The 23,878-nt window shown below is 30.3% G+C and overlaps 1 protein-coding gene across 2 annotated transcripts; it reads left to right on the top strand.

Moving 5' to 3' along the window:
- The first annotated feature begins 1,022 nt into the window (after window positions 1–1,022).
- Window positions 1,023–23,800, top strand: LOC126773982 (UNC93-like protein). Of its 2 annotated transcripts, none has more exons than XM_050495256.1 (11): window positions 1,023–1,123; window positions 14,541–14,739; window positions 15,644–15,762; window positions 16,376–16,538; window positions 17,009–17,132; window positions 17,762–17,908; window positions 18,181–18,247; window positions 18,684–18,843; window positions 19,120–19,224; window positions 20,633–20,795; window positions 21,770–23,800. In XM_050495256.1, the coding sequence occupies exons 2-11, from the start codon at window positions 14,632–14,634 to the stop codon at window positions 22,057–22,059; spliced, it is 1,446 nt and encodes a 481-aa protein (XP_050351213.1). In that variant the 5' UTR covers window positions 1,023–1,123; window positions 14,541–14,631; the 3' UTR covers window positions 22,060–23,800. The 2 variants fall into 2 exon arrangements, with proteins under 2 accessions (XP_050351213.1, XP_050351212.1); XM_050495255.1 differs by having other exon boundaries at window positions 1,024–1,123; window positions 14,358–14,739.
- The last annotated feature ends 78 nt before the right edge of the window (window positions 23,801–23,878 follow it).

The following is a 23,878-nucleotide window of genomic DNA, read 5'->3' as shown; positions in this document are numbered from 1 at the left end:
ATTCGAATAAACAACGATAATCCCATGTAATAAAATTCTAGATAAAGTGGTTATGTATTGGAGAACTATTCGCACTACCGTTTTCTAATAAAAAAAATAATGAATACGGATAAGATCACAGATATATGTCGTGTATAAAAATAACATTTTTGATGATTGAACTTGAGTATGATGCGTTGATTTATTTAATAAATTATTAATAATTAACAACGGCTAGTAAGAGTACAGTAAACAAATCAGTGACTTATTACAATTCATAGAAAATAAAACGGACAACTACTGAGATATTTTAATCATAATTTATAATTTAAAAAAACTGAATTGTTTTTTTACCTGAAAAGTTGCCTGCTATGCTAACTTAAGCTCAAGATCTCACTTTAACAGTGAGTTTAGATAAACATCGTTTTTCACTATCAGAGTGTTTTTGCTTCAAATTTCTGAAGTAAATGTGAAGAAAATGAATAAGGCTTTTTATTGTATTTTTTTGACACTCTTTTTAAAATTAAAAACCAAAACTTTATCTAAATACAATGTTTGACCGAAATCGTTAGAGCAGTTTCCAAAATAACATACAAGAAATAAATTTATATATTATATATACAAGAATTGCTCATTTAATATTTTTTCTATTTAATTGACAAGTGTCTTCGGCGAAGATATCAAGTAAAACACGGTTCACAAATCTCTAATTTTTTACCAATATTCGGATATATATTGTTATCACAAAATAGTCTTTTTTCTCGTATAGCTCTTAATATATACATACGTATTTATTACTATAAGGGCACATATCCGTACTTTCAAATTATCTATCTCAATCACTAATGCGTACCATTATATTATCATAACAATTGTAAGTTATCTATTCATTTGCTTCTGTATAAGATGGCAGTATCATTAGGAAATGGACTCATGACAGGTTATTGCAACGCCAAACCTACCATTATTGCGACAGCCTAAAGTTCTCAGTCCGCAGTGCGCGTGATGCTAGCGGATTATGTCATGGACCAGTCTGCCGGCACACTCGAAGAAACGCGCGCGCGCAGCGGATTTCCGCACGATTTATCATTTAGTTGTTTCGCGAAATCCATAGGTTTTGTTTATAAATGTGAAAACTGCTAAGGTTTCTGGAAAACGGAATTGCTTAAAATACTTTTTTTTATTTTGATAGAAATATTTTAATATATTGTATATCTTAATTAAAATATAATAATAATACATTTAATATTGAATATTATATCGTATTTTAAAAATGTTATCATATTAATAATATTAATTCATAATTGATTTACTGACGTTAAAAAATTTAACAATATTTCTTTTATAATTGTTGAAATATTAACAAAATTTAAAACCATTTATAGACGCGATTTGATTCATATGTAAATGCAAACATAAGAAATAATAAATCAATCGTTTTGAATAAATACTTAAGCTTTGTAATCAGTGTTGTTGAAATGGCTTATTGATATCTTTGTATTGGTTGATACTAGAATGGTGAACATATTTATTTAACGTACTTAACCATGGATTTATACCTAGGCTTACAAAGGACCGGCCTAGGGGCTAAAATAATATAATTATTTATTCTAATGGTAACGTCCTCAAATATTATACTTTCGCAAATATTCCGTTACCGTTAAGCGTGTTCTTGTTATGTCTTTGACCAGTCTACGTGTTTTGAATTTAGTTGTTTAAGATTGTATTAATTAATAATAAATAAAATAAAATAGATAGCAATAAAAATGTAGCATTCAAAATAGAAAGTTTTATAGATAAAAACGGGTTATAGTATTAGCGATTATAATTTTAATTGAAGAATAGCCTTAAGTCTTCTTATATTCATAGTAACGTTACTTAGAATAGTATATAGACAAAAATATTTTAACAGTTTAGAGTATAAAAGGTCATTATAGATAGTAATACTAATGATGGACCGATTACTAGTTTATTATGACAAATCAATTTTCATTCAATTTTGCGCTTAGATACCAGTATCACTGGATTGTTCACTAGGAATACAACCCGCTCACTTGCTGCCTCTGCCCTTGCTTCACACGCAACTCGCGCACACTCCGTTAAATTTGCCCTGATAGAAAATTTCGGCTTCTATTTTTGTCTGATTCTTGACCGAATCTAAAGGTGGCCGAAGCGAAAGCCTAAGCCGAAGGTTGGGACACTATACATATATCATATACACTATATATCAACCGTTCACACTACACATAAACCGAGTTCTTTGAGAATAACTGTATAATAAATAAGAATACTGTAAAAATTGTCGAATATGCCAAGTAAGTTGAGTACATGGTATAAATAGAGAAACTAAATGTACTTGTATTAGATAAACGACAACGCCTGCTTTCACGCAAACCGACTTGACGACAATACTAGTGTTACAAGAGGTGATCTCCACCCTACCTGCTATCTATCTGCTAAATATCTTGAAACTGAAAGCTACCTTCAAGACGGAAATCACAATAAGGGAAAGAAAAGTACTTTTACTTTTTAGGTCGCACTTGGTGATCTTAAAATCTATTAAAAACTATCATTCTTTAGTTTTCATTATCAATTGCGTAATTGAATGAAATTTAACATAAATAGTGTTATTACAAGGTTTTGAATAATAAAAAGTAGTTAACAAGCAACAAGATTTTCCTTTTAAATAATTCGTTGTGTTATTCAATTTAGATAACTATCTCGATTTCTTTATTATTTTTATTGTAAATAACACTGTAAAAACCAAAAACAAAATTAACTAATTTTAACAAAAATTGCCGATAGAATTTGAAACAGCGCAAATGATTTATGAAAGAAGAAAAGTTAATTATTTTATTAGTTAGTTCATAAGCAATAAGCAGACTAATAGTTTCACTTTCACAAATTATAAGTTTTACTGAAATTAATTGCGGTATGTCATTTGTTAAAAGACACCTTTATTAAAAGAACAGTAAATCTAAAACAAACAACAAGTTGAAATCAAAACAACCTTCTTACAACTATCAACTAAAAATTGCTTAAATTTATGTATGAACATCAATATAAATTTACAAATTATTTCTATTATCGCTTATTTTGTCTTCTATCGCCAAATCTTTACTTAGAATCATATTTATTTTCTAAAAATATAATAATTACGTTCATATCGATTAATCTATGGGGTCTCTTATGGTAGTCAATTCTATAATTAATGTAATTATACATTACCTTGTAACAATATTTTGTAATTGTATTCTCAGCGTCTGTGTCGAACAAAACCCAATAAAACAGTAAAGATTATTCCAAATGCTAAATCTAAAACCAAGTTCTTCGGACCAAAATAACAGACTATAGACCAATCTTAGTGTTACCAATTGTTAGAAAGCTTTTTAAAAAATATACTGAATAAATGTTTCTAGATTTGCCACAAAAGTTGCTGCATAGTAAATAATTAATAAGTTATAAGTTATGACTTGATAACAGAGGATTGTATTAAGTTTTAAGCCAATGGTTTTTAAGTCAATGGATCTTTATTGCGACATATCTGAAGCCTTTTATTGAATGCAACATTATATACTGGTCAGGAAGTTACGTCATTATTGCATTAGAGAGGTTGCCCTACAATTTGTGATTTCGTACCCGATCAATCGCGTTCAGGTGATATGTGAGTAGAAAGAGATCTCTCAGGGCTCCAGTAAATGTTCTGCCTACATTTAAAACAGGCCGGCGCTCATTTCATATGGAAGTAATACATAATTCTTAGTCTATTTATCGTTCTCATTTATATAAATGACTCGCCTTACCTTGTTCGTAACACGGAGTAGTATTGTTTACTAGCTATATTCTCTACAATTTATAAATGACAATGTAAACAATGCTTTCACTGCAATAGTACATTGGTTCAGTGTAACTGACTCGCTATTACATAAAATAAGAGTAAAAAAAACAAAAGCATCTTATTTACTATTTCAAACGTATGATCTGTAAAATTAATGTATTTTTATTTTTTATAGTATAGGTAGGCGGACGAGCATATAGGCCACCTGATGGTAAGTGGCACCGACACCCATAGATATTGGCGTTGTATGAAATGTTAACCATCGATTACATCGCCAATGCACCACCAACCTTGGGAACTAAGATGTTATGTCCTTTGTGCCTGTATTACACTGGCTCACTCACCCTTCAAACCGGAACACAACAATATAAATTACTGCTGTTTTGCGGTAGAATATCTAATGAGTGGGTGGTATCTGCCCAGACGAGCTTGCACAAAGCCCGACCACCAGTGAAATAGGGAGGTGTCTTAACAGAGACATACACTACATACGTAATTCCCTGGTATCAACTAAAAAGATGTAATGGGACCCTCATAAAACTTACGAGTACGTTGAGTTCTATAGCATTCGTATTTAAGAAAATAAAATTGTTATTTTATGTTGATACGACTCGCGTGTTAGATACTTTCTTAGTATAACGTCGCATTGTATTCTATTAAGAGGAAATACGGAGGATTATTTTGTAGAAGATAGCTCGTCGCGTAATCCAAATCTTTAACAAATAATTAATTTAAATATATCAAAATATTCTTTCTGTTACTTGACTAAGCAAGTTTAATTAGGTTTTTGTAGGATAATGTCTACCTTCATTTATATTTAATATTGATCATAGTATTTGTTGCGTATGATATATGTCAATAAGTTCAATTTGATTTTCCTAAATTAATGCAAATTTCGCAAAATTCATCATTATATATATACAGTACGAAATTAATTTCCACTTGTATAACATGTACAGAAAAATCTTATTAGATTGAAAAATAAGGAAAATATCAAGTCTCAAGACTATATATAGTTAATTACCTCTGTGAGTCGAATTAAGTATATCACTATTCACGGAGTAAACAGCATTATAATAAAACTTATTTAAATGTATCTTATCAAAACCTTATTTTGAATATTTTCGCATTATGAGAATAACATGATTAATTTATTAGCGTCAAGAACCATCAATCCTACTATGCAAATTACGCAACTAATATATTCATTGTTACAATTTATCACGAACTCCGTAAAACGTTTAAAGCCTTCATATTTAGATATATCAACAAAATGATTCTTTTTACATTTTCTGGTACTATTCGCGTGTTTAGTAAATATATATTATACCTCATCATAAAATTATTTATCATTAATTAATCATTTGTAATATATTTCTTTATATTCCCTTTTTTATAACTTATTATAGCTTTGAACAGTTTCAATAATCAGTTTACCACTTGATGGGGCTTTCTGCAAGCTCGTCTGAATAATAACCACCCACTCATCAAATATTCTACTGCCAACAGCAATATTTAATATTGTTGTGTTCAGATTTCAAGTGTGAGTGAGTTAGTGTAACTACAGGCACAAAGGAAATAATATCATAGGTCTTACGGTTGGTGTCGTATTGGCGATTTAAGATAGCAGTTACTACTTACCATCTAGTAGCCCCTTTGATTGTCGACCTATCTATTAGAAAACAAGTTTTTTCTAGTACCTTCGTTACGGTTTCAGGTGGCCATCAGCATTAATATACATCACGTGACGCAAGAGTGGTTTCGGGTAATTGTTTACAAACAATATTTAAGGAGGAAATGCAATGTTTTGTATTAACGCAGCACAAAATAAGCTTCTGAATTATTGTGTTGGTTTAATATTAGAAAAATAATCGTAGCTGGAGTTTTAACGTCGATGTAACCGTTGCTTAATGCAGATAATGCTTATCAAATAGACTAAATGAGTCAACATAGCATTTGAAGGTTAAGATTATGAGTCTTTTAATAATAATAAAAAAAAAAACATAAACACTATCACATTTAAAAAAAAATAGATCTGTGATCAATACTTTTTACATAACTTTAAATCAAGATTATTGAAGGTTATTTTTTTATTCAAAATACACTTCAGTTTCAATGAAACATAACATTAAGATTTTGAGTTTCTTTTAATCATCTGTCTTTTACGAATTAAATATTTAAATTATATTCATTAGTTCTGGTTTTTTTAAAGTCAAGGTTTTTTGACCTTCTGCATGTTATGCGTACTAATGTTTTTAATTTTAATGTTCTTAACTTCCTAGAACAGAGCCAATAAGAGAGCGCCTACTAAATTTTGTTTTTTTTTTTTATTAACATTTTAAAGTATATATTTAATTTACGCGTAAAATTAAATAACTTAAAAATAAATGAGAAATAAAGTGTCATAGGAACAATAGTATTATAATATTAGTATATTTTTATTTAAGAAATGTACGTACTCAATTTATTTTAATAAATTATTATACATACATAAGTGCTTAATTAGAACTGGAGTCAAGTCCTATTGGGTTACCCTGAAGAGTATAGAAGATGACGCTTCATTCTAGCCTTATTTTGAGTTGTACGAATAAAGCCATTGTAAATCAGTTTAGCTACCCGTCCCGGCTTTTCACGGCTCTAATAACGATCTACATTTATATTGAAGGACAAATAAGAAAACATAAACATAACATATGAAGAAAAAATATGGTTCTTATTTTTGGTCCCGAATTCTAAGAACTAAGAACTTGCCAAAGTTTCGAAAGGTTCATGTTATATAAAGAAAAACACGATTGCTTTAAGGTTCTCCTTAGATGTCTATCAATTGTATAGTAGCTCATACTGTTCTCTATATAAGCGAAAAGAACCTTAAAATAATAAAACGGCATTCCTTATCAATATCAAGCTTAATCCTTGGTTAAGGACGCATTCAATATTTATAACGCTTTAAATATCCTTAAGCACTTAAATGCAACACGTATTAAATGGATGATAGGATTATTTAACTAAGAAACAAATTTACTTTTCCCATGTTTAAATAAATTTACTGATATTTGCTTTTAGATACTAGATTATAAAACGAAAGGAAATCCTTAACTCGAGCTAAGCATTTATTATTATTATCAAATACAGCCTGTGTTTGATAATAATTAAAGTTGTTTTGATAGTCTTGGTGATGACTTCAATATCGGCGGCTTAAAGGTGAGTGACCTGGAGTTTTTCTAAATAACGGGCCAGATTTCGGGCGGTTAATCAGGATTTTAGCCGCAAGATTCCATAGAAATGGCCGCATACAAAATGCGAACACCTTTGAAGAGAAGTTCCTTAACGCGGCTTGCGTTAGGATTTGCCTGGAATAAATTGTCATGCAAGGAAAAAACTTTATGCTACAAGTCTCGAGACTTCGTTCGGTTTCTTCCGGCGTAGTTCTGATATTATTGTCGAGCGCTGGCTGGCTCACCTTTAATCCGAAACTCAATAATTCTATGTAGTCTTACTTGACGGTAGGATAAGTAAGTAAGTTAGTGGTAGACTAGACACAAAGCCCTACCACCGGATTAATACACCAAATTATATTACTTTTTTTTGGTTTGTTTTTTATCACATGGTTACCGCGTATCAATACTAAATCCCCTTTCGCTATGTTATAGCAGGTGTCCAAGGCACCGAGTGCGCCCTGAACATCGGAATATAAAAAAAAAACTAGCGGTACCCTTTCCGTCATAACGAGGAGCACCACGGGTCGCTTTCGCATGCTACGAGCAACATCTTAAACCGTTTTTTTAAATAATATGTTAAGTTTTTCAAATATACTAGCAACATTAGAATAAAAATGTATCTTCGATCTGTCTTTGCTCTTAAACGTTAAACTTTTAAAGTATATGTTAATACGTCTATTAATTAGACTTGCCTTAAATAAATACTAATAAGAATTAAAAATAGTTACAGTACAAAAAGTGACCGCATAACGGATAATGATCCCCATGATACGCTACGTCTGGCAATCGCATATTGCAAAAGCTATTTGTATAATGTGTGTGTTTATTGTATTTTTCCCGGGTTCAGTATGTTTATGTAAACGAAAAAAGAAAAAATTAAAATATTACATTATACTGCCCTGCAGGCAGGAAGTCTTTGTTGAATTATACGTATAAAATGTTTAAATGACGGGCCGGTTGGCGTGGTTCGTAGATACTTGCCTTACACGCCATTGTGGGTTCGATTCCCACCCACGACAGCCATTTGTTTGCATGAACATGGCTGTTTGTCTTGAGTCTGTGTGTAATTATCTATATGAGTATGTATTTACAAAAGAAAAGTAGTATATGTGGTATATCAGTTGTCTGGTTTCCATAGTACGAGCTCTGCTTAGTTTGGGATCAGGTGGCCTTGTGTGAATAATGTTTCAGGAATTCCCAGGATAATTATTAGGTAGCAGCGGTAGTCATAAATTTTTTTTTTAATATGATTTTTTTTATATGTTTTATTTAATCTGGAATTCATTTTATTTATTTATTTAAAATATAGTCTTTATTGTTTTTAATAGTGTTAGTTCTCTGTGATCATGAAACGTATATTGGGATGTTGCCTGGTAATAAAAATGCAGGGACATAAAAATAATATTAATATAAATTTACTGGTGGTAGGGCTTTGTGCAAGCTCGTCTGGGTAGGTACCACCCACTCATCAGATATTCTACCGCAAAACAGCAATACTTCATATTGTTGTGTTCCGGTTTGAAGGGTGAGTGAGCCAGTGTAATTACAGGTACAAGGGACATAAAATCTTAGTTCCCAAGGTTGGTGGCGCATTGGCTATGTAAGCGATGGTTGACATTTCTTACAATGCCAATGTCTAAGGGCGTTTGGTGACCACTTACCATCAGGTGGCCCATATGCTCGTCCGCCTTCCTATTCTATAAAAAAAAATTAAGAAGGATAAACCAAAGACACGGCTAACACGTCTGTGGAGATACGATTACAAGAAAAAAAAATCATAAGTATACACATTTAAATTTGTATAAAAAATCCAAAGAAATCACTTCTGATTTCTTTGGATTTTTTATACAAATTTTAATACAAAACTATAATATGTCCGAATAATCCTTCGATTATTCGGACATATTATAGTATTTTTAAATTAAAAAGTTAATTTTAATTGTGACTTTAACTGTACTTTATACTACACATCGTTTCCCGTTACTATATCGAGGAAGTTAAATCTAATTCGTACTCATACTAAATTAAATCAAATAATTTCCTCAAAATTTTACCTTCATTTTGAAATTTATATGACAATATTTTATCCTCTACAGGAAGTTTATATGCATTAACGAGGTTGCTCGAAGGAAAATCACAACCTGACAATATTCAAAACATCAAATGATCTTCGGATTTTGCAAATGCAAATTTTGTAATTTGCATTTTACATAGTAAATGAATCAACTAGTGATTGATTATATTTGTTTTAAATTACTCTTTAGCAACTAAGGCAGCATAAACATAAAAAGTCTTTTGACATGTTTCCCATGATCTTTTTCTCCTTTCGTACTACGGTCATTGTTCAAATGTTTTAAAATAATAATCGATTAATTTATAGAAATGTTGGTTACCGTTTATTAAAATTTTAGATTCTTTTGAATGCTTTAAAAATTTGATAATCTTTAGACTTATATGAAGAGCGTTTATTTATGTATAGTTATACGTTCGTTTATATATACTGGTATCTATATAGGGTTATATAGGTAAATTATATAGAGATAAGGTTGGCAAAAATTCACAAATTCTAAACTTGGAAAATATGTAAATTCACCAATATAGATTTTATATTTCATTCAATTTTCTTTATTGTCGCTAAGTTTTCTTAAGGTTCCATCATGACATAATAGATCAAGTTACCTAGTTGAAATAAAAACCACCAAAGTATAAGTACCAATTTTAGACTTTGAAACTATAAGGAACTGTCTGTTGACATGAACTTAGAATCTTGAAAGTTGAAAAGGAAACGGAGGGTCACATACCTAAACTAGTGAAAAAATAGAACTAGTCAGAACATACCAAGTGACAAAACAGACTGTGATGTACAGTTTTTGGACATTTATTTTGTGAAATTGTTAATTAAAAAAGTTTATGGCTAAAAAAGTTTTAAATAAGTTCTTACACAAAAGAATGTCGTTTTATGAAAAGTCTATGTATAAGGTTTCGTAATTCTCAAGATGAGTTTTATTCGTACTTGGACAACTTCTATTATTTTAAATAGATTGCGTATAATGCCGATATTTCAAGACAGATTTTTCATTGTTTTTTCTCGCTACGCTCTTATGATCTAATGCCTCGATTCATTTTCTCATTCATTCGCGTTTCATTTCAATTTTATGGCTGAATCATGTACACAATAAGCAAATATTCAAGTGCATCTGATTAACTGAATAGAAAATACTCACCCACAACGCCTCAGAGTAACCACTGCATCAGCATCATATTTTTAAAATGTATATAGCATTGTACTATTTCATTTTAAGCTGAATTAATATTTATGTACACAAAGTTTTTCTATTCTATTTTATTCATATTGTCAACGTTTCAAATCCCAAAGACGACTTCTTTTTTTTATGTTATAGGTAGGGTGCCGAAAGACATTGGCGATGTAAGAAATACATATTAACCATTACTTACATCGCCAATGCGCCACCAACCTTTAGAACGAAGATGTTATGTCCATTGTGCCTATAGTTACACTGGCTTACTCATCCTTCAAACAGAAACGCTATAACGCTAAGTAATGCTGTTTAGCGGCAGAAATCTAATGAGGGTGGTACCTCATTTGGATAAGTCAGGCTTGCAAAAAGCCCTACCTAGCTTCTTTTAACTTCTTTAATAAATGAGCTATTTCACACAAAAAAAAATTAACCTTTTAAGGTTTTAAATCTTTAGATTAGCGCGCTTAACCGTACAATATTCTTTAGCTTTATTATATAAACATAGATTAGTCTTCACTAAGGTCGTTGTGAAAGATTTGTGATCTTGAACGCTTATCTATCTATGCGCCTATTGTCGCTGTATTATGATAACTGTTTATTACGTGTCACATTTAAAATACATTGAGAATAAAGTTATGTTATTAACAATTATTTTATATATGATTAATTAAATATAAATTTATAAATTAAGGGTAAGCGGGCTAAGGTATTCTGTGTGGTGAACCGACAAACTGTACTCAAGAATAGTTGGATTTTTATTACTGGAAGGTATATAGAGTCTGTTTTGTTTTAATTGATAACAATTATAGTTACCATAAAAAGAATATAGGCTTACAAACAGAGGAGAATAAGGTGCTAAACTGTTTTTTCTTATGCCTCTGCCTAAATATATATATATATATATATATATATATATATATATATATATATATATATATAAATTTGAATTCTTGGATTTTTTCATATATGTATATATATACTTATATACTACCACTACTATATGTATATATAAATGAATGAATGAGGCATATATTATGAGTCAAGAAATACCTTTTGATAGATAATCAAAATTAATGAATAGGATGTTTATTTGAACAAGATAATTACATAAAAAATCCTGATACATTTTGGCCAGTAGTTGACGCACAAAAATAGAAATATTGCTTCCAGCGAAACTTAACTTATTAGTTGGGTGAGAGGATAAATTACGTGAACACCGATTCATATTTGTGCTTCAGATTCCATCTGAATCAGGAGTCGAAACGGAAACGGAAATTTTATTCAACTTTAATTCCTCAAATTATTCGTATGCCAAAAATCCAGTTGTCTCATAAAATTAGTGGAAACTTGTCAATATTTATATACATATTTGTTTATACAGTCACGTATAAGCGGTAAAAGAGAATCATATATCAGAATTTTATATATTTAATATAGAAAGGATTATTCAATATGAGTTAGGATACTACTAATATATTATAATATTGCAGATGGAATGATGTAATCTATCCTAGAGAAAGGTCGGGGGTAAATTGAATATAGACTAATTAGTATCGACATTAAATGATGCTATTACGATTATTAAATAAACTATTAAGATTTCCTAATAAGACCTTACCCGATGTCGTTCAATAGTTATTCTCTATTGTTTGTCGTGCTTAAGATCATTGTGAGCACATTTATAAACTTAGGTACATGACAATAAAAAAACAATGTAGTTGTTACATTTTATTTTATGCATTTTGACACGTTTTTGTTCGATAACAATGAATTTATAATGATAATACTTGTGTTATCGTACAGGTTCTTTTACGTTTAACGATAAAATTATTAAAAATATATATATATATATAAATATAAATATATATATATATATATATATATATATATATATATATATATATATATATATATATAAAATTGAGTTCTACTCACTTTCACTTTAAACAACAGGGCTTGTGACCAAAAACGATTGTTCCTAAAATAAAATATATATATATATATTTTTTATATTAAAATAAAAAATTGCAGGTTGATTTAAAATAAATGGCCATTATTTCTGACTGACTGGGTGATAATATTTGTTATTAATGTAGGGTTTATCGTGTAGGGGCGAAATAAAAATGTGACACAAAGTTTTTTATGCAAATTAAATCATCATGATTAATGTATTTGAGTGATACGAAATTGATTTGAAAATTTACTTTATTTATTAGAAAATGAACACTTAACAAGATCCGATTTACCAGATACCTAATGATATTTGGTACGGGTACAAGTTATAATGAAGACCGAATACATGGTAGCCGTAAATTCTCTAAGGATGGATTACGGATAGGCTCTCTCTTGGAACATCCTTATACAACCTTATACATCCTTGTTCATTAGACAACTCTCTTAGACTCTTGGAACACTTTTGTTTCAGTTTTGTTTTTGTTTATCTACATATGTAGGCACGGGCATATAAACAATATGAATGAGGAATTTATTAATCGAAGAACAGTGATTTTGAAATTGTGAACAGTGATTGTGATCAGTTAAAATTCTTTACCGTGCAATTATGTCATAGAGAACTAAGAATGAAAGAAATGCATTTATCTTCTAGCTTGCTCTGATAGGAAAAAATGTAGAAATGCTGAAATATAAATGTTGAAGACATGTGTAGTCGCATAAAAGTTTGCAACGTAAGAGAAAAAAAAATCCCAAGCTCTTCAATAATTTTGTTGATATTTAGCAGTGCAGTGATATCGCGTATTTTGCATAATTAATGTATATGTAGAATAGATAGTTATTATATATAAATTATTTAACTTAACGTTAATTTGTGTGAGCAAAATAACGAAAATGTTTTTTTTAGATATCTATTTGAGCATACAATAATATCACATAGATACTCATAAAAAAAAAAACAAAATAATCGGTAAATCTTTGACAAATTGACCTTTAAGATGAAAAAAATATATATTGCGGGTAGTAGTGGCGTAATAGTTTTTCTGCGTAATGGGCTTTGTTATTTGAAAACAATCATTGTCGAAATCTTCTCACGATTCTGTTCAGTTAAGCCGCTGGGTTTATCCGCAAGCAGCGGTTAGGGCTATTGAGAAAACTGTTAGTAATTTAACTATATAAATATTGATTATTATTATTTTATATAAAACGTTTCTCGTTGTCAAATACGTCATATACTTCGCTTGTCTTTATCCTATTAATACGTGTATGCTGTATAAAAAACACCTGACGGCATAAGTGATTTAAAAAAAGGATGAACTAAGTGTAAAATAGTTGCTTTATATCATTAGTTAATTATGAAAGACTATTAAAAAAAAACACCAATCGCGTTTGCAATACCGCGTAATTGTGAAATTATTTAAATTTACAATTTTCAATGTATTTGTAAACGATAGAATTTATTCGAAAATTATTTTTAAGTACAATTCATGTCATCATTTTTATATCTATAGAGATGTGACGCAGATATGTATTTTGATTGACTTGTGCTTAATATTATTAAGGTCGATATTTTATTCTTTAAATGTGTTCGCTTCGCATTAGTTTAATAATTCATGAGCAATTTTTATACTTTATATTTTTATAGAATACGTAAGGCAAATGTGCCACCTGATGGTAAATGGTAATCGACACTGTAAAAAATATTAACGCCTCTGAGTTACAATTTGTAATATATATCTGTTTGAGCATACAATAATACCACATAGATGCTCATAAAAAAAAACAAAATAATCGGTAAATCTTTGACAAATTGACTATATAATATATATATAATAGGAACTTAGATGTTTTAACCCTCGCGCCTGTAGTTACACTGGCTCACTCACCCTTCAAACCGGAAGACAAATCTATACCCAAATACCAAACCGCAATATAACAATATTGAAATTTATTTTCTTGATAAATGTAAGATAATAAGCTACGGGACCAATTCGTTTAAACAACTAAACTGTCTTATAAAACGAAACCATCAATTGATATCATTTTAAATCTTCATTTTATAAATAGTACTGTGAAGAACATTTTTTTTATATTGAGGATGTATTTTTTTAGGCACATCTGAATGATTTCATTAGTGAAGTCAAGGCGATAAAAGGCCTCGAAACCAATAATAGTTATCATTATTCATTCAGTTCTTAAGATATTTCCATCCAAGAACTTATTGGTTTATGATCATAACGATTAATTACTCAAAACATTAAAAGACTCATTACATTCTGTTATATTTATTGATAGAAAAATAATAAAACATAACGATTGTAATAAAAACGGTCGCTTGTGTGTAAGTGTTAAGTAAATATTGTGTTAACAACAATAAAAAGTGATAATGTCAAAAGTTCAAGATGTAGAGTTCAAGCCGAGAGAAACATGGAGGATTGTTAAAAACGTCGTCGTCATCAGCATCGCGTTTATGGTTCAATTCACTGCTTATAGTGTAAGTTGGATTATAGTAAATTATGATTATAAATAAATAGTTGCTTTAAATGACCTCGAATTGTATCACATGTATGATATTATATTTGGTAATCGTTTATTTAATTTAAAGTAGATTATTTATAAAATATATATCTGGGGCTATGATTCCTCCGTAAATAACATGTGTATCTCGAACGATCCCTTTTTTAAATCCAGGCAAGCAACACAGAGTTTTCTTAATTTGGTCTACGAGTATTTGGCCATCTTTATCTATTAAAAAAACATGTATAAGAAATTGTAATTACAAAAGTGATGTAAGCAAAATACCTATCATTTGTTTTATTTTGATGATTATTTTTATTTTAACGTTACCTTTTGTTGAAAAATAATGTTTGATCAAGAATCTAAAGAAGTAATTACGGGATACGTTCATATTTTCATAATGGATAGACCTTGTGTCCATTGAGCTAAGCGAGTAAAATAAAAAGCACATCTTCAAAGACATTCGCAAGAATAATATTATTTTACACGTACTTTTTAGAGAACCGATTGGTCGTATTGCATAATTTTTTTATTCTAGATTACGGTAGTGACATTAATATATTCTAGTTTTCTCTATTGATCACAAAGAAAGGGATTAAAACGCATGATTGCGGCTTCAAACCTGGGCAAGCACCTCTGTTTTTTTTTTAAATTAACATTATGTTAAAATGTGATAAATATTAACGGTCATACTTATAAACGTTGTTTAGAGGGGCGTTTAATTTATAATGAATTCTCTATAGATAGTTTCTATAGAAAGTAAAATATTTTGTTTTAACTAATCAGAACACTAACAACATTTAAAAGGTAGCCCCGTATATGTTCTATAAATATGTATAAAATCCTTATGTTTCATAAAATTTGTGTCTATTGTTGGTTAGGGTGCTGCAAATCTCCAAAGTTCCATTAATGCGGAAGCAGGACTAGGCACTGCTTCGTTAGCTGCGGTGTATGCGGGTCTGATCTTCTCCAATATATTTTTGCCTGTGGTTGTTATCAAGTAAGTTTTTTATTACTCTAATTAACTCATTCATTGAAGAAAGATAATTATTTAAATAAGCAATTACTCAACATACAGATACATATGTATAGAAATTATATATATATTTTTCCATCTTTGAGTTTTATTACAAAATAAATTACAAATACATTAGTAAATTGAGAAATAATCTGTATTTTTGCTTACATTCTTGATTTAATTTGGTAATAATTTCACTTTGCTTTTAAAAAAAAATATTATAAGGAAATTAAATACAGTAGTAGTATGGTATTATAAAATAAATAATTCGAATTGTATTATAGACAATCACAGATTGTACCGCAAAACAATGTGACAGATAAACGCTTTTTTCAATTCCGATATTTTGCTGCCAAACGGTATTTTTTTTTGGTTTTGTCCCGATTTAAAGGATGAATTTGCCAGGCACAAGGGACAGCAGGAAAAAAAGGTCGGTGGCGAATTGCACCTGTAAGTGATGGTTAATATTTGCTACATTGCAGTAATATATATTGGCGGTGGTCATCACTCATTAGACATATTAGCTGGTCTACCTATCCATTTTAAATAATATATTATAATAAAATTTACAGTACCGTTTTTATTTATTTTTCAGATGGCTTGGCACAAAATGGGCAATGTCACTATCTTTCATTACGTATATGCCATATATAGCGGCTCAATTGTGGCCGCGATTCTACACAATGATTCCGGCTGGGCTGATCGTTGGACTAGGCGGCGGGCCGCTGTGGTGCGCGAAGTGCACCTACCTCTCCGTGGTGAGGACTAATAGATTTTTTACTAGCGGTATTTGATTTTACAAACCTACATTTTCTAAATATTTGATTTAATCTTTTTATCATAATTGTTAGCAATCTTTATAAAAAGCTTAAGGTTACGCCGTGAGCGTTATATTGTTGGATGTTAAAATGTAGATAGTACCATCGTTCTATAAATTATACTCTTAATATCTTCTTCTTCAAATTATGTTTCTGTTTTTATGAAATCAATTATTTGAAAAATATTTTGATTTTGTTTTAATTTACATATTTTTATTATTTATAAATTTAAAAAAGAATGAAATACGAAATGCGTAATAATTTTTATTATCTTTTGTGTTTATATATATGCATTTATTTTTAAATATGTATTTTTCAATTATATGTATGTATTGTATTTTCCGCACAAAAAACTTTATCAAAACCTATTTTATTTTCTGAATTTAACCGAATGTTTATTTTTGTTTTAGGTGTCCGAAGCGCACAGCAAGATATCCAACATTTCAGCGGAGGCCTTATTGGTTCGCTTCCTTGGCTTATTTTTTATGATTTTCCAATTAAATCAAGTTTGGGGGAATCTGATATCGTCATTAGGTAAGTTTATTAACAAAGTAAGATGTATTGTGTTTGAATAGTTCAGTTCAATTCTATGTACCTAAGTACATACATGTCATTAATAATAAACGAGTGAGTTTATTAAGAAATGTGAATAATGCTCAAAAATCTTATAAGCACATTGTTAGTTTTTTTTTTTTTTATAGAATAGTAAGGTGGACGGAGCATATGGGCCACCTGATGGTAAGTGGTCACCAAACGCCCTTAGACATTGGCATTGTAAGAAATGTCAACCATCGCTTATAGCCAATGCGCCACCAACCTTGGGAACTAAAATTTTATGTCCCTTGTGCCTGTTCCATGATGAATTACACTGGCTCACTCACCCTTCAAACCGGAACACAACAATATCAAGTATTGCTGTTTTGCGGTAGAATATCTGATGAGTGGGTGGTACCTACCCAGACGAGCTTGCACAAAGCCCTACCACCAGTATTTTATTTATTAATCATGATGTATCTGTATTTTTTTAATAATCATGCTATTATCACATCCGGAGTGTTTCACCAATAGGTCATTAATAAAAATAGTGTGCTTTGAAAACCTTTTTATCTTCTTATCGCCTCTAATAAAAAAGTTTACGGTTAAAATATCATGTGTTCTTTCAGTTATCTCATCAGGTGATAATTTAGCTGCCGTAACAGCAGTGAATGCCACGATGATACCAAAGCTCTGCGGAGCCAACTTCCTTCCAAGTGCTGATGCTGGGGAGGCCTTGCAACAGCAGCCACCTGAAAAGATTCAGATGATTGCGGGTACGGGGTTTCATGTTAAATTCGAAAATATCCAGCTGTTTTCCCTAATTCTAGAAAGTAAAAGTTTTATTGGGAGTTTAAATTGAACTAGACTTCTATATCCAGAATAGAATATATATGTGTCTAAAGAGCTTAAAAAATTTCAAGGGGGAGAGTAGTACTGACGAAACTATGATAAGAAACGGTTTTTTTGTTGATACATTTGGGGATCATTTTCATAGCATCAAATATTAAAATGATGTTTTTAATAAAGAAAATCATTTGTCTTTCAGGTATTTATTTAGTGTGTATGGCTGGTGCGGCTCTTATTGTTGCGGTCGGAGTTGATTCCATGAAGAGGTATTTATTATTCATTACATCAAGATTTTTTTATACATTTAAAACTTAGTAATATATAGAAAAATCGACTCAATCGCATCGATTTCTGAGTGACTTGTAAAATTTCCACGAGTATTTCGTTTTTACAAACATAACAATTTAAGCTAATGGTATCATATGGTCTTTTATTTACTCGATGATAAGACTGTGCAAGCTCGTTTGGCTGGGTACCATCATTCATCATATATATTCTACCGTCAAGCAAAAATACTTCGTGTTGTCGTGTTCTAGTAGCCTAATAACAGCCTGTGATTGTCCCAATGCTGGGCTAAATCCTCCTCTCCTCTTGAGGAGAAGGTTTGGAGCTTATTCCACTACGCTGCTCCAATGTCAAATGTACATTTTTATTTAGAGATACTATATTGGGGTGTTTACTGATGTATTTTTTATCTGACAGATATAAATCCGATCGCAACGAAACTGGGTCGGGGTTGTCAGGAATCGCCCTGCTGGTGGTGACGCTGAAGTTGCTGGTGGAACCCAACCAACTCATGTTGGTTATCATCAACGTGTTTGTAGGCATGCAACAAGCTTTCTTCGGTGCTGATTTTACTGCGGTGAGGTTTTTTAGTTATTATTTATAGATAAATTTAGTAAACGTAGCCGCCATTTGGTTTATTTATTTTATTTAAAAAAATGCAGTATTTATGATATAAAATATAAAGATTGGAGTTCGTAACAAGCAAAATCTAATCCAGTATTATTTATTGCCGAAAATATTAAAAAAAAAAATTGGTTTGAGAGCCTCCTCCTTTGTTAAAGTCAATTAAAAAGAATAGAAACTCAATTAAAGAACAATTAATATTAAAGTACTTATACATATATTGTTGCAGGCTTTCGTGTCTTGCTCCATAGGTACAGGCACCGTTGGCTTTGTTATGATGACTTATGGATTAGCGGATGCCTTAGGATGTGTCGTAACTGGATATTTGGCCAAAGTAAGTATCGTTTAAATTTATTCTATTGCTAAAAATAATATATATTATTTAGTCTTGATTGAAAAAATATTTTTATCGTTATAACCTACAGAGCAAACTCTATGGAATGCAAACTTGCTAATTATTTATATTAGGGTCTTAATAAAAAGATGCATAACATAATAAAATTATAATACATATGTATTTTTTATAGTATTGAAGTATTACAACATTATATGATAAGTTAAATAGATAATATAATATTACTTATCATTAAATTATTTCCTTTCAATATATTCTTACGGAAACGATACATAAGGAGACTGATTTGACGCAAAAAGTCACAGTTAAAAATAAGGTAAAACTACTTTTCATGATCTATAGTATCTGATCTTACTAATCAATCGTAGTTATGAGTATTTAAAGTGGTTATTTTTAAGATTATTTAATTAAATAATGTTTATCATAACACAGCTTTATAAAATGGCCTGTGACGTCAGTAAAAAAGCTACAATTCTAGTAGGAAAATTCATGAATATACATATGTTTGAATATAGATTAATGAGTAATTGATTTAATAAAATAGAAATATGAAAAACATTACTTATTAGTTTCTTATTATTGTAAATATTAGTTAAGTTGCGGTTACACTTACGGTATATATCGAGGATTGCTCGATACGTCTAAATCACACTTACTATTATAACGTAAGGTGTACAGCATATTTCGATAAATTACGAGAATGAAGCCGGAATAACTAATTATTATAATATTCTTATAGGAGAGGATGACATCCACATATATCTGAATGACATCACAACTTCTATTCTAAAGCCGTCAAACATGTGGCTTTAGCAAAAAAATACCTCACACGTGTAACATTTCATTAGCTAGGGGGCGTGGTATCCGAAGATTTTATAAATACCTATATAAGGAATTAAGTATTGTGTCTAGAATAATAGACTAATATTGGTTTTATGTATTCTTTCCGAAGTCTTGAATAAGTCCTCAGCAGTAGTGTTATTTCAATACATATTTAATATATTTTAAATTTTAAGGACACATTGATTCACTCTAATAATGCTATTCGATTCAATTGGAGCTGGTTTAGGCACAGAAACAGCCACTACTGTTTTTTGAGACATGAGACTGTAAATACCAACTTCCAAGGTGTTGCTGAGAATTTTTTCATAGAGAAAAACCCAGTGACTTTTGTGACCATCCAGGTATTTGAACTCAGAGCCTTGGGATCTGCTTTACAATCTAGCGAATAAACGATTGAGACTGTTTGGTTAAAAAGGGTGTCAAATTCAGTCCTTTCAAATTAATATTATGCTTAAATAGTGCATAACAGCATTAGTATAATTAAATACCTCTTTACTCAGTGTATGGACGTGGTGTGTCTAATTGGCGGTTCTTTGATTTCTAGGTGACAGGTCGGCTACTTTTGATATGCGTAGCTCTAGTAGCTCACTGCGGGTTGTTCGTGACTATATTATTTTGGAGTCCACAAGCTCACCAGTCGTACGTCGTGTATATCATTGCTGTAATTTGGGGAATATGCGATTCAATCTGGCTCGTGCAAATTAACGGTAAGAATTTAAAGATAATATATATATAAAATAATATATATATATATATATATATATATATATATATATTATATATATATAAAACAATAAAGGACAATATAAAATATATCTCTACTGCTTAACATAAATAATAATATAATATATAATAATTGACTGATTGGATATTTTTTATTAAAGAAAACGTTTATGATCATTTTGAAAGACAAAGACCATACGATGACGAAATTATAAAATACAGACCATCTTACTGAAACATCCTTCTTATTTAAGTTAATACCATCTTATCATATTTAAGATGGTTTGAAAAATATTTTCCAGCTTCAAATGACAAATATCAAATGTGATGTTGAAATGCGAGGAGTTTTGCGTTTTATATATTTTTTGGGATGTGTATATATTTTACTCTTTCCTCATTTGGACTGATTAAAGTAGGAGTTTTGGGGCATAACTGCTAAATAAAATATGCAAATTGCAGAGAAATAGGTTCATCATCATCAATCATTATTGAGTTTCTGACGAGCTGGTTGGTAGATACTTGCTTTTCACGCCGATGGTTGTGGGTTCGATTCCCACCCAGGACAGACATTTGTGTGCATGAACATGTCTGTTTGTCCTGAGTCTGGGTGTAATTATCTATATAAGTGTGTATTTACAAAAGAAACAGAACAGTAACAGCCTGTTAATGTCCCAATGCTGGGCTAAGGCCTCCTCTCCCTTTTGAGGAGAAGGTTGTGGAGCTTATTCCACCACGCTGCTCCAATGCGGGTTGGTAGAATACACATGTGGCAGAATTTCAATGAAATTAGACACATGCAGGTTTCCTCACGATGTTTTCCTACACCGTTAAGCACGAGATGTACTAAAAACACAAATTGAGCCCATGAAAACTCAGTGGTGTTTTATTCGCACGAGTTTGGTATTCTAACAACTGGGCTGTCTCGATAATCAGTATTTAATTGTAAATTTCATTTCAGCGTATTACGGTATTCTGTTTCCCGGCCGAGAGGAAGCAGCGTTCTCAAACTTCAGACTTTGGGAATCAGTTGGCTATATCATAGCTTACGTCATATCTCCTTACATGAGAACAAGTGCTAAGACTTACCTATTATTAGCAAGTATGATTGTAGGTGTTACATTCTACTTCATAGTCGAATACAGGGACAGGAAAGCTAAGTCATTATCTAAGAAATTGGAAATAACTCAAATATCACCAACGAAGTATGTTGGAGGCCTTGATAACACGGCTTATCAAAAAGCTGAATAATAAACTACAAATATTTAGTTCATTGACCTACAGGATAAATTAAGTATAATACGGTATATTTTGTAAGCTGATATGAATTTATTATATTGACAACCAGGGCAGGCAACCTGGCTAACAAATAGATTTGGGGTTGGCGGCTCGTGAGAGTACCCATGATTTAAATATTTTAGCTAGTAAGACTTTTTGATTTAACTAATGAAACTTAGATATACCAGTTGATTTAATATAAGAATAAGGCATTGTTTTAAGCTGTGTATGTATTAAAATTACGTTATGTTCATTTTATATATTTGTTAATTTATTAGTATTAGTAATATTTTTTGTTGTAAAATGAAGACAGATTGATCTTAGTGTTTTGACTATTATTATATGACGTTTTAAAACGTAAAAAAATTAACAACAATTTCGACTATTGTTATAAAATTACTTGTATATCATGTGTGCGTATTATGAACATATACTAGAATACATAAAATAAACGTACGCTAATTTAATTTATGTTATGAAAATAGTTATGTTTTGTGTGTTCAATCCGGCTTTCGGTAGATTAGGTAAAGATATATGCCAACACTTACATTTATACAATTATTTTGATCAACAAAAATCAAGCCTAATACGCTTAGGCCTAGCGAGGCTCACTGTTGTAATTATTTATGTATATAAATTTAATAATATTTGCGAACCATTTCCTATTATTTCAAGTTTTTACAAAATTCCCTTTTTAATATATTTTTTCAATATATATGACATAAATTTTCTTCATTAAAATTCTTCTACTATTAATTGGGCACGAATAATTTCGTGTTTGCCTAAATGACGTTAAATTTAATGAACGCCTTACTTAATGATTTTGATTAAATGTTATATATTATAATGAACTTATTTGTTAATGTACATTCTTTTAATAATAATAATTGTCAACGAACAATCGCCTCCAACTTTTTTCGAAGTAGTAAATATTTCACTGTTTGTGATATTGCTAATAAAAATAAACAGTAACTATCTTGTAATATCTCGTTGGGTACCTCTTTTATTTAGATCGTTTACCAATGTTTATTTGAATAAAACTTCATTCGGCACATACATATTCTCACGCTTCACTCATGAGAATTTAAGAACCTGATGTTTTTGTTTAAGATAGTTTTTTTCATGTCTAGCAAATATATTTTCTCAGCAAAAATACGTAAGATCTCAATATGGTTTCAATTTCAAAGCTATATATTCCTTATGTAATTAAATACGAATAATACATTAGCGATCCGTTACAATTTCAATGCGTTACCGACCTTGGGAATTAAGATGTCAAAGAAGTTATGTCCCTTGTGCCTGTTACACTGTTCCAACAATACCACGTATTGCTGATGGCGATGAAAGTGTGATTAGTGGGAGGTACCTACCCACACGGGCATGAACAAAGCCCTATGACACCAAGCTTAAAAAAGTTTAATTATTTCATGTAAATAAATTATTTATTGTTTGACGTCAAAGCTATGTTTAAATAAAACAAGTTTATTTCGTTGTTGGTGATCTAATAGCATTAATATAAATTATAAAGACACAGACAACAAATGATTATACTATTCATTGCATATGTAAAGTTTAACAGAATATAAATGTGAAAAATATTATAATTTTGTTACGATAGAATATATATAATATTATAATGTGTTTTTTAATTTAATCTACTGTGATGTGTTTTTATCATAATTGTCTTGTTGTAATTGTGTGTGTAAAATAGAAAGTAATCATATGTGTTACCATGTATAAAATAACATATTATGATATATATATTAAAGTTTCGTGCAAGAATATAAAATAA

The sequence above is a fragment of the Nymphalis io genome, chromosome 15 (genome assembly GCF_905147045.1).
Source record: "Nymphalis io chromosome 15, ilAglIoxx1.1, whole genome shotgun sequence".
NCBI lineage: Eukaryota > Metazoa > Arthropoda > Insecta > Lepidoptera > Nymphalidae > Nymphalis > Nymphalis io.
This window is presented reverse-complemented; position numbering and strand designations above follow the sequence as displayed.